Source organism: Malus sylvestris, chromosome 7 (genome assembly GCF_916048215.2).
Source record: "Malus sylvestris chromosome 7, drMalSylv7.2, whole genome shotgun sequence".
NCBI lineage: Eukaryota > Viridiplantae > Streptophyta > Magnoliopsida > Rosales > Rosaceae > Malus > Malus sylvestris.
This window is the reverse complement of record NC_062266.1, coordinates 33020952-33037455: the sequence shown is the minus strand read 5'-3', so window position 1 is coordinate 33037455 and position 16504 is coordinate 33020952. Positions and strand designations below refer to the sequence as shown.

At 35.8% G+C, this 16504-nt stretch overlaps 1 protein-coding gene and 1 long non-coding RNA gene across 2 annotated transcripts; one reads left to right on the top strand and one right to left on the bottom strand.

Moving 5' to 3' along the window:
* Positions 1 to 648: 648 nt before the first annotated feature.
* LOC126629996 (uncharacterized) lies at positions 649 to 2825 on the top strand. The gene is made up of 3 exons (XR_007625920.1): positions 649 to 736; positions 1495 to 1811; positions 2539 to 2825. It is a non-coding gene; the product is annotated as an uncharacterized LOC126629996 (long non-coding RNA).
* A 3311-nt stretch (positions 2826 to 6136) lies between these two features.
* Positions 6137 to 9351, bottom strand: LOC126627986 (cytokinin hydroxylase-like). Its single transcript, XM_050297570.1, has 4 exons — positions 9010 to 9351; positions 8658 to 8887; positions 7690 to 8298; positions 6137 to 6694 (listed from the first exon to the last, which is right to left on the bottom strand). The coding sequence occupies exons 1-4, from the start codon at positions 9275 to 9277 to the stop codon at positions 6266 to 6268; spliced, it is 1536 nt and encodes a 511-aa protein (XP_050153527.1). The 5' UTR covers positions 9278 to 9351; the 3' UTR covers positions 6137 to 6265.
* Positions 9352 to 16504: the final 7153 nt, after the last annotated feature.

Below are 16504 nucleotides of genomic sequence, written 5' to 3'. Positions count from 1 at the left end.
TTATTTTCAAGAAATGTTTTTAAGAAATGTTTTGAAAAATAATAAATAAAATTTAAATAAAATACCAAACAGACCTTAAGAAATATGTAAATTATCAAGAGTCCTTTCTTGTTGTATGCTTTTCAAAAAGTTGTTGCTAAGGCTATAATTCGAATTTTGATTTTAGGCTTAAATTCTAACAAACTTCACTACAAAGATTTAAATTCAAATTTTTTACCATGAAGCTGTCTTCCGAGTACTATATCACTACGAAGACAATTTAGCTAATTAGGCCTAAATTTAAAGATAATGTCATTGATATTCCTCACAGACCCTTTTACAAAGGAATCCGGATTTTCGTCGGATCCTCTTTGTGAGGATCCTGGAAATCCGTGAATCGTACATTGTGCGGTCATAAATAATTAATATTTTTATTTAAAATTAAACACAAACAGTATCTGACAAAACTGGCCGCATAATGTACGATGAACGGACATAATTCACGGATTCTCATGATCCTCATCAAAAGATCCGGAGAGGATCCTATTGGTTTACAAAGGTTACCAAACTAATAATAGGGGCATTTCCGTAAACTCCGACTCGATTGGTCGCATCTCCCAGCAAGGACTCTTACCCCTAGATAAAAAAAACCGATTATAAATAACAGCTCTGCTGGGATGGAACTTTCTCATCAGTCTCTACAGCTAATCCACTATTTTCATTTATATTATACAGGGCTCGCCTGTTGCTGTTCGAGGTTAGAATATTCTGTTGAAATGTCCCACATCGACCGTATCAATGACAAAAGAAGAGTTTAAATATCCTAACCCCACTTTAACTAATACCGAGGCCTTTTGTGATAAAACCCCACACCTGACGGATTGTGCAGGTGGTAATTACCAAGTTGGGGACAATATCGGTGTTGTTGGAAGTGGGCCGTATGGCCCGTCTCTCTGATACTTCTACATGGTATCAGAGCCAGGGAGCGGGCCCGTACCGTACTGCCACGTGATGGGTGGGTCCCCTTGGCCCCACGCGATGATGGTGGGTCCCATGGCCCCGCGTGTAGGGTGAGTCCCCTTGGCTCCACGTGGTTGTCGATGTGTGGATCTCCCACGTGTGACCTGCTAATTGGGTCCCACGTGAGGGGGCGTGTTGAAATGTCTCACATCGACCGTATCAGTGACAAAAGAAGAGTTTAAATATCCTAACCCCACTCTAACTAATACCGAGGCCTTTTGTGATAAAACCCCACACCTGACGGATTGTGCAGGTGGTAATTACCAAGCTGGGGACAATATCGGTGTTGTTGGAAGTGAGCCGTATGGCCCGTCTCTCTGATAATTCTACATATTCAATATTTTTTCTCATATCTCTAAGATAATCAGCAGTTTAATCACCATGTCTAAGTCTCTTTTTTTGCTAAACGTTCTGTTGATTCTATCGACTTGCTATTTCAAAGTTTAGTTTAAATTCAATGCTAAGTTTTACTTAATATTTATACCATATTTTCAGATTTTGCGATGAACGAATTAAAAAATGATATATCTGGAGAGATGTCTTCAACTGCGAAGCTTTTTGGAATGGAAGGGATAGGAAAGAAAAAGACTTCAGGTATCTCATTCAAGGATTTTGCTATTTGTTTTGTATTACTTTCTTTTCTTGAAGATTTCTGTATTTCTCCATTACGTCTTATAGTTTCAGACTTTCAGGGGATATGCCAGCACCACAAATGGTAGTTGCCGGCCACCAATGTTGGCCTCGACCACATCAGCTTTTCTGCCACTGTCACAATCAACGGCCTCAACTTCTCCGCTTCATCTTTCTCACAGGTAAATGGTAGTACTGCATGTGGAAAGAAACTTTGTCTTTTTATTTACATGCATTTGGGTTTTTTTAGGGTTTTTATTTAAACGCATATCCTGAATTGAATGACGAAATTCGGAACTTGTGAGAATGTTGAATAACTACCTACCACTTGTATTTGATTATCTCGGATATAATTTATGTCTCAATAGAAAATCGAAACTTGTGTAAATGTTGATTAAGTACGTTAATTACCATTTGTGTTTAATTATCTAGGAGATAATTAATGTCGCATTCGAAATTCGGAATTTTGGGTGGATGTTGATCAACTATGTTAGTCACCATTTGTGTTTAATTATCTGACAGATAATTTTCTCATTCGAAATTCGAAACATGTCTGGACGTTATCAACTATGTGTGTAACGATTTTGTTTTGTTTAATTATCTAGGAGATCATTTCTCATTCACCGACAGTTAACGTTTTGAAGATTATTTCACAAATATAAAGAAAGATATAAAGAAAGATATCTTGGAGAAGCTTCTGTCTGAACTTATTTGTTGGTGGAAACCGAGCCTAGAAATAACATTTTTCATCTCAATTTTGGAGCTAGCTTGCTAGAAACTGGAAATTTGTGTTATATGCTCTGCATTTTGTTAAATGTGATAGTTTTGAGCATCTCTAAATATATCTTCTTTTTCTTTTCATAGAATACTTTTGGTTTATTTAAAAACCTCCTCCAAAAATTGATGCAGATGGAAAGCTTGTCTGGTGGACCTCATATGCCGGTTTTTGTTTCCTCAGTGGAAATAAAAAAGAGAAACTTTTATGGGTCAAGAAGCAATATTTCTTTTCATAGGATAATTTTGGTTTATATAAAAACCTCCTCAAAAAATTGATGCATATGGAAAGCTTGTTTGGTGTACCTCACATGCCAGTTTTTGTTTTGTTAGTGGAAATAGAAAGGAGAAACTTTTATGGGTCAAGAAACAACATGCAAAAAGTGCAAGTGTATTTTACTAGCTACAAATTAGTGTCATTGGCTAAGTATTTATATTCTTTTTAATTTATTACGATGTTTCTTTATGTAAATTTGAGTGCTTAAAATAGTTAAATTTCTTTCTATTCTTTTATTTATTAAAGTTGTGTTTGTATTTTCAAAGCATTCGTTACATCAAATTCCATGAATATGTTACCTATAGTTCTGATGGATTTTTTTTATTTTTTTCCAGTTTCATAGATGTAAGTAACTATCCTATGAAATGTGAAGTCATGGAGGATGAAAAGGGATGGAAAGGGTTGTTGTTGGGGTGTGTGTGGAGTTGATGGTTTGAGAAGGATTGTCGTTGTTTCAACCATGAAAGCGAAAAAAACAAGGATTGCTCTAGAAACCATGTAAAACTTAAGAACCTAGGATTTCACTTTGATGGCATATCCTCCAACAGTAGGAGAAAGAGGAGTTCGGTTAAGTCACACAATGGGCTATATAATTTGGTATCAAATTCGTCATTTACGAGATTCGAACCGAAAACCTCTTACTTATAAGTAAAGAGAAATATCATCAGATTTTAGTACTGAGTGGCAGGATGCATATATTTATAATGGTTTTTGTAGACATCGAAATTTCGGTAAATAAATGTTGACCGATAAATCAAAGTGTCAACGCTCATGCATTACATAAATTTTACACGTAGCGTGTGACTCAACGAAAATTGAAATGAGTTGGAAAAGTCATCAAATAGAACACGTGTCAACACCTGGCAGAAACGACTTATTTCATCTGGAATATTATATTCAAAATTAGGCTTTGGAAAATTCTATAAATACAAGCCCATTGCATTCATTTTGGGAGGGGGAGGAACCAAAATCATTATGCGAAATTCTCTGAAGCTCTGAAGCTTTGAAACTCCGAAGCTCTCAAGCATCCAGGTTCCCGAAGAATCAAGAAAGCTCTCTTCGTTCTTCGTTCATCGTTCATCCCAAGATCAAAGCCCCAACGGCCCTTTGGATCAACAGTCATCCACCAATTCAAGATCAAGCCCCGACGGCCCTTGAAGAAAGTGTTCTTCGTTCTTCGTTCTTCGTTCATCCTAAGATCAAGCCCCAACGGCCCTTTGGATCAACAATCACCCACCAATTCAAGATCAAGCCCCGACGGCTCTTGAAGAAAGTGTTCTTCGTTCATCGCTCTTTCAAGATCAAGCCCCGACGGCCCTTGAAGAAAGCACCATCGTTCATTATCCGTTCATCCCAGATCAAGCCCCAACGGCTCTTGAAGAAAATGTTCTTCGTTCATCGTTCATCCAAGATCAAGCCCCAACGGCCCTTTTGGATCAACAATCATCCACCAATTCAAGATCAAGCCCTGACGGCCCTTGAAGAAAGTGTTCTTCGTTCTTCGTTCATCGCTCTTTCAAGATCAAGCCCCGACGGCCCTTGAAGAAAGCACCATCGTTCATCATCCGTTCATCCAAGATCAAGCCCCAACGGCCTTTTGGATCAACACCGTCGATAAATCCACACACATCCAACCGTTCTTCAAGATTAAGCCCAAAAGCCCTTGAAGATCTGTTCATCACTGTTTCTTCAAGATCAAGCCCAAAAGCCCTTGAAGATCCGTTCATCACCGTTACTCAAGATCAAGCCCCAACGGCTCCTTGAAGATCCGCTCAAATCCACTTTCAAAGATCAAGCCCCAACGGCCCCTTGAAGAAAGTGTTCTTCGTTCTTCGTTCATCGTTCATCCAAGATCAAGCCCCAACGGCCCCTTGGATCAATCGCACATCCACCAATCAACACCTTACGGAGATCGAATCAGATGATCAAATTTGAGAGAGATTGTAACCCAAAATCATCAAATACAAATATTTGTTTGTGCACGTTGTTCTTGTCTCTTTCGTTTCAAGAATTTTCCGTGTTCACAGTTTCAAGATTACATTCAGCTCCGTCTTCAATTTGATCTTGCAGCTGCATGAACCAGAAGAGAAAGAATTTTTAACTGTAAAACAAAAAGTGTAGACTACTAATATCAACATCAGACCACAACTCACGTGAAGTAAGTGCCATATAATATGAGATATGCGTACTTTTTAATATACGTACCTTTTAATTTGAGATCGTTTCTCCATACTTATAAAAGCTGATCGAGAACTCACTATACTGTCTTCCAAGGTGATGGGGAGCCTCCCAAGAAGAAGTTCTTGTTGCGAGTTAGATATTAGTTAAAGTGTAAATATAGTCTGTTCATCAAAAATAAATAAATAGTAGTTGTTGTCCCGCATTGATGAAATACATATGTAATACCAATTGTAACTCCTATATATACTCCACTTTGGAGATTAATAAATATATAAGGGTATGTTTGGTACTCTACTTGAATCCAACCTTTTAAACTCAAAAACAATTTTCAAGCTTTAGGCCTTAAAAACTTGTTTGCTATGATTATTTTAAAAAACTGAACTCAAAACTAACTAAAAAATATAGTCTATTAAACATAAAAAATGAGTTTTTAGAATTTTTAAACTTAAACTCACTCATTTCTTTTATCTCCCTCATCCCCTCTCACTCCAAATCTCTCTCTCTCTCTCTCTTCATTCTCTCGATTTTTTCTCTTACTCTTCTTCATCTCTATCTCGTTTGATCCTCTCTCTTCTTTCTCTTTCCTTCAATCATCTCTTACTTTCTTTCCTCCTCTCTCCTCTTTCTCCCTCTCCTACAACCCTCTCTTTTTAGATCTCTTTGTCTAATTTAAGTCGTAAAATATAAAAATTTTAAATCACGAATCAATCAAGTTTTTGAGTCTTAAAGAAAATTATTTTCAAGAAATGTTTTGAAAAATGATAAAAAAAATTTCAAATAAGATACCAAACAGACCTTAAGAAATTCACAAATATTGTCATATATATTTTTGGTATTTACCATGTTTAGTTTAATAGTTCTACGACCTGAAGATTTCCTTGCTCGATGAGATCAGTTGGCAACATTTGGCGACACATGAGAGGCAATGAATGCATGTTCGCTTTCCACCGAGTTTACCTCTTTTTTAGAGCTACTCCATTTTAGTTCTCAGAGATCAGATTAATATGAATAGCAAGATCACAATAAAATTTGCTAGACCCCGTTACTGAGTGAGCTAGTCTTAAAGGATAGTTTGTATGACATTAAAATGATCGTTTCTCGCTACCATGTGGATATGTAATGCTTGTGATTATACTCATCTTTTGGCTTCATAGTGACATAAAACTCTCGGGTCCTAAAAGAGTCGTCTCCTTGAGACTTATAACATATTTTGCACTGAAAGAAGGACTACAAATTAAAAGACCGGTTCGGTCGTATTCTTTGCTCGTTGAAATGTAATGGTATTTGTTTCCTTTGCTTTTATTCAGTAAATCAATGCCACTAATTTTCAAATACTCAATATAGCTTACAATGAAATACCACTTGAAAACAATTATTAACAAATAAAACGTAGGGCCCAGGTGTCTAGAGGGGTTGGAGTACTAGAGGCAGGCCATCGGAAGGTCTCAGAGATAGGACAATAGAAGGGGAATGGCAGTATGTTGGAGAGATGGTAAATGAAAACCTAGATAGAATTAGGGTTAGAACTATCTTGTACTCCAAGAAAGTCAAGTTTCTACCAATGCACATTCTCCCTCCAAACCCAAAAGGCAAGTACCCCATCTTGTGCTTGCACCCCCCGTGGATGTTGTCCTTGAACCTCTCCGGCTTGAACTCGTTGACGTCGTCGCCCCACAGGGCCGGGTCGTGGTGCATGCCGACGATGTCAATCCACATGTTTGTTCCACTCGGAATCGACAGGTCGTGGCTCACTTGAATGTCGGCTTTGGCTTGCCTTTGTGCATTTGGTGCTGAAGGGTATAGCCGCAAGACTTCGTTCATCACCCATCCCATCTGCATGATAAATTAATTCTCTAATCATTATTAAGAACTTAAGATGCTTGATTACTGATTGGACGGTGAAGCCACTGGGGTATTGCCAGGTGGCATCCGCACACATACAAAAAATTGTTGCTCAGTTATTACATAATATGTGACAGTGACGTGTTATTCTATTCCGATCGAGCAAAAAGGATGCAATGGGAATATCATGAGCACCTTTCTCACGTGCCAAAGAGCGTGGAAATGTATCACTCTGTTGTTTGACCGCTGACCATTTGACCAAATATATCTGACCTTTTTTTCTTCTTCTTTTCTTTAGGGTTTTAGGGTTGCACATTTGCACAATTTTTACGCCGGGAAACACGGCTCGGTATATCAACTTTCCTATATAAATGGTAGAAATTTTTCTTTAAGTATATATAACAACTTGTATTATGATACTTAGTAGCGAGTTGTGTTCTTAACATACTGAAAAATCTCTTCATAAATCGAATTAATTACGGGATGACACATCATATGTTATTATATAAGTAGAATTTTTTTTTTTAAGTGTCCCTCCACTAGTATAATGACATATGACATATGTGACTGTATCTCAGACATGCTGAAAAAATCTGGACCAACATTTATGGACCAAGCTATTAGGTATTTGGTCGACGTACTTTCATAACCATGCATTGGTTCTATATTTATAGAATTATAAGCGTTAGACCTTATCTTTATAGAAATTCTGATACACCAGATATATATAAGTTTATAACATGCATGATATAATATGACGAGACAAATGTGTGACGTATAAAAAGAAAAAAAGGGTAACTTCATGTATACTGGTTTGTCCCATGATAGTGTTTATGGAGCGTGTCTCTTATTAAAGAAGCATTCTTTTGTTTATGAAGTTCACGTTTAAATTATGAATAATCTTTTATGTGTTATTGTACAATCTTACGGAGTTTAAATAACGTATCTTATTGAATGAAAGAAAAAAGGGAGAAGAAAAGGTTTACCTTCTTTAGTCCAGAAAGCATGTTCACGTCAATTTCTTTGTCTCCGACCACTTCCCTAATCTCCTCTCTCAACTGATCTTGCCAATCCTGGTGGGTGGCCAGGAGCAACATTGTCCATGTGATTGCCAATGCAGTTGTCTCATGACCTCCAAAGAAGAATGTCTTGCACTCATCCACAACTTCTTTTGTAGTTAAGGACTTTGTGAACCCTCCATGTTCACTCTGTTTAAGCAACAAGCCAAGCAGGTCGTTCTGCGGCCCCGACCCTCTGATCATTTTGCGTCTTTCGTCAATTAGTGACAAGAACAATTGGTTAATTTCTTGCCCAAGTTTTCTGGCCTCTAGGGCTTTCTTAGGGTGCATCATTTTCCCGAAAGGAACTCCCACGAAACGGATCGTTTTGAATAGTGTCGTTTGCAAGGCTCTTAGTTTTTCGAACACTAGCCGGCCACTTTGGTAGCTGATGCCAAAGCTGGTTTTGGCGATGATCTCTCCAGCGGTTGTTGTGACTTCTTTCTCGACGTCGAATTCTTGAGTGCCGGAATCTACGAGGGTCGTCCAATCGTCTAGCATTTTGGTGGTGGTCTCCACCATTAAGCTCGCCATTGCCTGTATACCATTGATTGAATGTGAACTATAATTTAGTGGGTTTGACAAAAAAGAAGAAGTTAAAGTTAAAGCACTAGAAGAACAAATGTGCTTCACTAATTAAGGTTTATATTATAATTGTGGAACATAATAGTTGCTTATTTCCTGTTTGTTTATGAATTACACATTCTAGTTAAAAAATGCACCACACCTTTTCTTATTAACCTGAGTTAGTAAGAGCTCGATCGTCATTAATTTATAATGAAAAAATATATTAATACTTTATTCTGCTACTGTGTTTGATATATATATATATACATATATATATATATATATATATATATAGAGAGAGAGAGAGAGAGAGAGAGAGAGATGTATGCCTTCAAGTTTGTTGGGTTAAAAGCAGGAGTGATAACATGGCGGTGACGGGCCCAGTCATCGCCTTCGGACATGACTAGGCCATTACCGAACATCGCCGCTCTATCGCGTCGGAACACCGCAGGCTTCCCCCAGTTCTTTGCTGTCACCTCCGTAGACAGTTTTTTCAGTAGCTCTGGATCTGCTATGTACAAAAATGGCTCCGTCCCCAACCAATAAACGAACATCTTTCCTGCACATATACACAAACACAAATTAATCATTTTATATCATTTATTGACAAGAATATTTGAACGTGAAAAATTGTTCTGAGATGATTATCAAAGGAGCCCATAAGCGTGTGAGTATACGTACCGAAAGAGTTTTGCCAGCGAGCAAAAAAGGGAAAGAGGGTCGAGTGTATGTCATGGGAGATACTTGAGCTTTTAACATTGATGTTCTCCTTTTTCATCTCACTGAGATTTCCGAATGGAAAACTTGGAGATGGACCATCTAACCCATTTTTCTTGAGCTTCCTATATGCAAGAACTGGAAAAACCCAGAAGGAAAAGATTAAACTGCAAAAGACGTACAGCAGCGCCATGACGATGGCGATGATGAAAAATCGAACGATGATCTCCATTTCTCTGTCTTTCTTAACGTGTGTAGTAATATGCAGGCTGATATTTTTGTGAGTTGTGAGTAATAAGAAGAGAAAGGAGGGAGTATTTATAGAGGAGGAGGAGGAGGAGGGCCAACGCTGAATCGCTTCAAAAATGTCGGAACTCGAAAGTTTGACCATGACCTACACAATTTCTATGAGATGGCTTTTTATTTTATTGATGACTTGGCGTCGTCTTACTAAGGGCGGGCCTTAGCTTCCTTTGAATGGATTTGAAGGTATTCCTTTTTCTCCTCTATACTTTTTAAGGGTGTGCTATCCACACACACTTCTTTACTTCTCACACATCTTATCAATTTTCATAAATTGAAGAAAATTAAATGATATAAATTAACGAGGCATGTGTGGAACTTAAATGAGTTTGTGGATGCACCACCTTACTTTTTATTGTAGTGGCTAGTAACTTAGAAATCGTTCGGAAGTATTTTTAAGATGGCATAAAATGTTTTTAATGAAAATGTTTTTGGAATTAATTCTTAGTAAAAATACAAATGAATCTTAGAAAAACACTCATAATTGTTTTTCACAAAAAGCAGATAACTGGTGTTTCTTAAATGAAACATTTTAAGTGCTTTTAGAATCCAAAAACATTTTTTGTAAAAGTGTTTTAAGTTATTTTAAAAGAACTTCCAAATGAGCCTTAAATGTTTATCGTGCAGCTTTACAACTGTGAGTTAAGACAATTGATTAGAAAAGTGTGTCTACTTTTTTGTACCTTCGTTGAATTTTTATTTCAGCGTATGTGAATTTAGCTAAGCCTGCTGGTTTATAGGTGTAAGTTAGACAACTCTTAGAAAATGGTGTTTACTTTTTGCACCTTCGTTGAATTTTTATTTCCACATATGTGAACTTAGCTAAGTCTACTAGTTTACAATTGTAAGTTAAGACAATTGTTTATAAAATTGTGTCCTGAATTTTTATTTCCAGATATGTGAATTTTGCTAAGTTTACTGGTTTACAATTGTGAGTTAAGACAATTGATTAGAAAATTGTGTCTGCTTTTTGTACTTTGAATTTTTATTTCCGCATATATGTGAATTTAGCTAAGCCTATTGGTACTAGAGCAATGTGTTATCCTCCATGCGTCAAATTTTGAATCTCTTCTTTATAGTTTAGATCAATTTTTTAGAATAAACTATCGATCGTCTAAAAAATAAAGAAAAACCCTCACTCCCTTGGATTGTTGTAGTTTTGAGTCAATATTGCTTTGCTAATAAAAAAACGAATAATAACACACTAATAATATTAAGCTTTATTAGCATGTGGAATTCGTTTTATATCCTTTTCTCCATTTACAAGTTAGCAATTTTAGGTTTGTTTGGTATTTTACTCGAATTCAACTTTTAAACTCAAAAACACTTTTCAAGTCCTAAGTGTTGAAAATTTGTTTGGTAAAACTTTTTTTAAAAACCGAACTCAAAATAAACTTAAGAATTAGCCTATTTGGAGTTTTTAATTGGGTAAATTACATAAAACTACCTCAACTATTGGACCAGTGACAGTTTCATATCCCATCTTTAAAAAATGTCAATGACATACCTCATCTTACGAATTTGAGACAATTGCATACCTTCCGTCAGTTTGTCTGTCAATCTTCGGTTAAATAGTGAAGTGGCTTAAGACGGGATCCACTTTTTATTAAAAAATTAACAAAAAACAAATTAAATATTAAAAACTAAAAAAATAAAATCTTTTTTTTTGCATGGGGGACCCACCCCTGTTCTCTCTCACCCTTTCTTCCCCATCCATCTGTGTTCCCCCCAACATACCTTCAATGCCAAAACGAGACACCCCCTTGGGGCCCTCTCTTCATCCATCTCCACCTCCCTCCCATGGCGCTCCTCCCCCTCCTCCTACACACCCATCACCCTCACCAAATTAATCCCTGTAAATATCCCAATTCCACCCAAACCCTAACCTTAAAATTTGAATTCGCCAATTTCGAAAAAAAGAAAAGAAAAGAAAAGCTCATCTCCCCCACATGAATGAGCTGTGACACAGAAAAGTGCGAGCAGGTTAAGGGCGCGAGTCTGCAGTCTTTTCGAAGGGAGTGAAAATTTTTCTCTAAGACCGCAGCTTAGCGGAGTTGGAGGTTGAAGGGAATGGCTACTTTGATTTCCAAGACGCAGCAAGTTCAAAGCTTGCTGTGATTTTGGGTTGAAGGTTGCAGAGATTGGGAATCGCCGTGGAACACCTCCGGCCACCTGCACGGTTTTTGGGCTTTAAAATCCCCAAATTTGGGTGGAGATTGTAGAAGGGAGGTTGTCGGTGTTGGATGGTGGTGATTCGACGGAAAAAATGGCTAAAATCGCCGGAATTGGTTAGGTTGGGTGTGCTGGTGCAAGTATCGACAAGAAGGAAGGAAAGCTTCCTTTTTTTTTTTTAGGATGTGTGAAATATCCCTTTTTACTTCTCACACACCCCTTGTTAATTTATGTTCGTTGATCTTCTTCAATTCATTCTATCCGACAGTCGAAAACTAAAAAGATATGGGAGAAGTAAAAAGGGGTGTGTGAATATCACACCTTTTTTTTTCTTCTCTTCTTTTTTCCCCCTGATTCCTGATTGGTCAATTCCCCTTGTAGCTGATTGGTGAACTTGTTGTGATAAGAAAGGTGTGAGGGGGATAAGGGGTGGTCCCCCATGCAAAAAAAAAAGATTTTATTTTTTTAGTTTTTAATATTTAATTTATTTTTATTAATTTTTTAATGGAAGATTGATAGACAAATTGATGGAATGTATAAAATTGTCTCAAAATCGTAAAATAAGGTATGACATTGACATTTTTTAAAGATAATGTATAAAACTGTCATTGGTCCAAAATTAATGTAATTCTATGTAATTTACCCTTTTAAATTTAAAGTTCCCCTTCCTCTCTTCCTTTTCCTCTCACAGCTAACCTTTCTCTTCTATCTCTACCCATTTCTCTTTCCTTTCCAATCTTCTCTATATATATCCTTATCCTCTCCTATTTATCTCTCCTCTCTCATTCTTTCTCTCTCTCTCTCTTCTATCTTCTCTCCTATTTCTTTCTCCTCTCTCCTTCACTCTCTCCTTTGATGTGCTCTCTCCTCCCATGCTTTTTATCCTCTTACTTTATGTTGAATTTAGAAGTTCTCAGTGTAGGATGTGATTTTTTTTTCTTTAAAAACAATTATAAATTTCATACTAAACAAGTTTTTAAATTAAAAAAATAAAAATATTCTCAGGAGATGTTCTTAGTTTTGAATTAAAAAAAATATTTTGAAAAATGATGAAATATTTTTAATAAGATGCAAAAATGCTCTTAGTTTAAAGTTTTTTGTTTTATTCTAAGGAATAAAAGTATCCAGCGTGTTTTCTTTTTTGACCACAAGCCCCTTTTGTTTTGTCAAAGGATTTGATCATTCAATTCGTACTAGTACCGGGCCTGCGGCCGAAAAGCGTTCTCTGTCAAGCGTCTGCGTGGGCGCCGGCTCACCGTCCTTCACTCCTTCTAATTCAATTTTTTTTTTTTAAATGCCAGTTGTAGCACATTGATATATCATATTACGTATACATGTCATGTTAATAATGAATTTAGTTGATTAAGTGTTAATTGTATGTATCACTTGTCAAATAAGATGATACACCAATGTAAATAAAAATATGGTATTTTAACATTATTTTTTTCTTCTAATTTTTTGTTTTATAACATCACATATTATCTTGTACTACCCCTGTGGTTCCAGTCGGCAATTGTTTTGTGGGAAAAGTTCGAAATTATTAGAATGATATTGTGGTTTGAGAAGTTTTGAACTCGTAATGTATGAATGTAAACCTAATATCTTACCACAAGATATATTTAAACACATTTTGTGTGTTTAAGCACTTAATGCAAATTTTTTGAGAACGTTCAATCACTCAGTGCAAAATTTTCATCGGAGTTAGGGTTGCATGAACTTATGCGTGCTGTGTGAAAATAGGACACGAGAGCATTTTTGCTCACTATCATATCTATGATGTATGCTTACTATAAACCTAATAATTTATCATGTGTATCATTTCACTTAACTTTAGTTTTTTTTTATTTTTTTTCAAAATTCAAAAAGTAACATTTAATGCATTAGGTAACCGGTTTGCTAACATGGAAAGGGTTCCGGATCCCTTTCCTGCTAACATGATGAAAATAATGCATTTGTCGAATAGCATGTTATAGACAGATTTTGTTTGACCATATTTAACCAGAAGCTCCATGTGAGAAACTTCTATGGAGGCTGTGAAACAAACGTGCATCAGTTTAGAGGGAATTATCTAAACTAACGTGTTTCATGCATTCTTTTACTGCTCACCGATAAATTTTTAATTGTGACGGGTACATCACGTGTTTTAATAGAAGTGATGATAAATTTTATTTTTTAAGTTATTAACTTTTTAGCACATATATCCTACTATTTATATAATAATACGTAGTATACCACCCGTGTACCTGTCACACTAAAAAATTTCTCCTGCTCACCTTACAATTTTGCAACGGACTGCCATGGTTTTCACGTTTGAACCGAATTTGTAACGATTGCCGCCACAAATCAGTTACCTTCTTCTTTCTTCGTCGAACTCCAGATTGGTGTCCTATCCATCATTACCAATAATGCATGTTATCTGTTCGTTCAAGTTCTGCATCATGAAATAGATAACAATTTAAGGATCTATGATACAGTTAAAATATTGACGTTACAATGATGATCATATCGACCACCTATAAAAAATCGTGAGTTTCAGTATCAACGACAGGCATCATTTTAAGGAATGTGGTTAACTGCAACCTATAAAAACAATATGTATATGTGTATACGTATGTATGTGTATATAATAAGATAACGTAGAAAACTTGTGCTCTGCATGAACTTCTACCTAGCTTTGCCTGGGCCGAAGGACGGTTCCAAGGACAAGGCAGTAGGGACGCATTCTCGTCCATCCTGTGAGGAGAGATTTTTCAGTGTTACCATAATATGAGATAGTACACCATATGTTTCTGTATAAATTGTGGATTATGTGTGTTAAAATGTTAATAACTTAAAAATTAAAATTTTCCATCACTTGCATAAAAATACATGATGTACCATCTGTATTCCGTTACAACTAAAAAAATTTCCCTGATGAGAGTCCCAGTCTTGATTCTTTTGCGGTCAAAATTCTAAAGTTGATTGCCAATTTCATTTCCTTTATTGTTTTTCTATTTGAATCATTTTAAAAGTAACAAAACTGACAGTTAGAACAGCTTAATTTCAACATTAAAAATAATGCATGCGAAGAATGCAATTGACTTTTCTGCCACACGCTCTCATGTACTAATTCCATGGTGATAATTTTACTACAAGTGCATGCAAACGGTTTTCATACTTTTCTACGTTTCTCCATATTCTCCTTTATTTCAAAAGAATTTTAATAAAAAAATTTCGGTACTGTTCATTTTAACAAAAAACCACATTTTTACACTAAAAATTCAATCCTGATACTATTCATTTTACTCTTTATTTTGTCTTTATCGTTAAAACTCAAAGTTTTCAAGTATTTTTCATTAGTTTTCCTTAATTTCAAGTGTAAAGTTGACTTTGACACGTTTTTGAAAAAAGAAATATATACTTAGATTCTGCATGACATGCGGAATTCAAATTAAGAGGGTGTATTCAATTGCAATTTTAAGGAATTTTAATAAATTTATAAATTTATGAATTTTGATGAAATTTAATTAATTTTAAGAGTTTTTTTTTATATTTTATTTTATTTTATTTTTGAGAAAATTCCTTGACAATTGTATTTTTCTTTTTTATTAGTGGAATTGTCACTTAATCACTTACTTATGATAGCAAAGTTGGAATGTGATTGGCTTTGCAATCTTAATATAAATGGTAAATTACACAAAACTATCTCAACTATGGGTCGAATCACAATCTCATACCTCATATTTAAAACATGACAATGTCATACCTCAACTTATGATTTTGTTGCAATATTATACCTCCGTTAACTTTTATGTTAATTTTTTTGTTAAATCCTGACGTGGCATGTGCAGGGCCCACTATTTTGCTAATTAGAATAAAAAATTAATGAATTAATAATAAATTATTTGTTTATTTAACAATTAATATTAATTATAAACAAATAATTTTTGGGCCCCCTCATCCCAATCTCTCTTCTTCAAACTCTCCATTCTCTCCCAACGCACCCCAGAAAACAGGCACCAGCCAGCCGGAAAATTTCTACTCCATTCACCCTAAAATCTCTATCAAAACACACGTAATTTATCTCAAAATGAAGATCACAGATCGAATAGTAGAAATGTACCATTTTTACGCCAAGTCATGGCCGGATAATGGCCTGAGAACGGCCTGAGGTTGTCAACCCGAAACTAGGCTTTTGGTTTCTCGAGAAATCGAGGCAGATTCAAGTCTCCCATGCTCGAATCCGAACCTCACGATGAAGGGGAAGTGATCCGTGGTCCAAGTCTCGTCCAATCTGACCAGGAATTGACATATTTTCATCTGAAAACTGCGAGGTGGTTTAGGGTTTAGTCCATCTATGTTGTTGTATAGAGAACGTGAGAGGTTAGAGAAACTTGGGAGTTGAGCATTGAGGGATAAAAGAAGAGAGTGACATGGTTGTGGTGGTGGTCTGGTGATGGCCATTCTCTGGGGCTCGGCGTCTCTGTGAATACAAAGAAGAAAAGATGGTGAGCGTTGGGAGATTTTGGGGAAAAAAGGAAGATAAAGGTTTTGTTTTTTTTAATTAATTTTTAATTGTTAAATAAATAAAAAATAAAAAATTTTATTAATTAAATTTTTATTCTAATTAGCAAAATAGTGGGCCCCGCTCATGCCACATCAGCATTTAACATAAAAGTTAACGGATGTATGACATTGCAACAAAATCATAAGTTGAGGTATGACATTGTCATGTTTTAAACATGAGGTATGAGATTGTGGTTCGATCCATAGTTGAGGTAATTTTGTGCATTTTACCCTAATATAAAATAAACAAAACTTGCACAAATACCACCTTCTAAACTTTCAAGATCATGTTTGTTTACCACCTAAAACAAAAAAAATAATTCCTATTATATCTTACCCAAACTTTAATCTGGATTATCAATTAAAATAATTCTTTTTTGAACATATGATTCATATTCACAATACATAAGTCGTGAAGTCGTTTATCATGTTGTAGCTA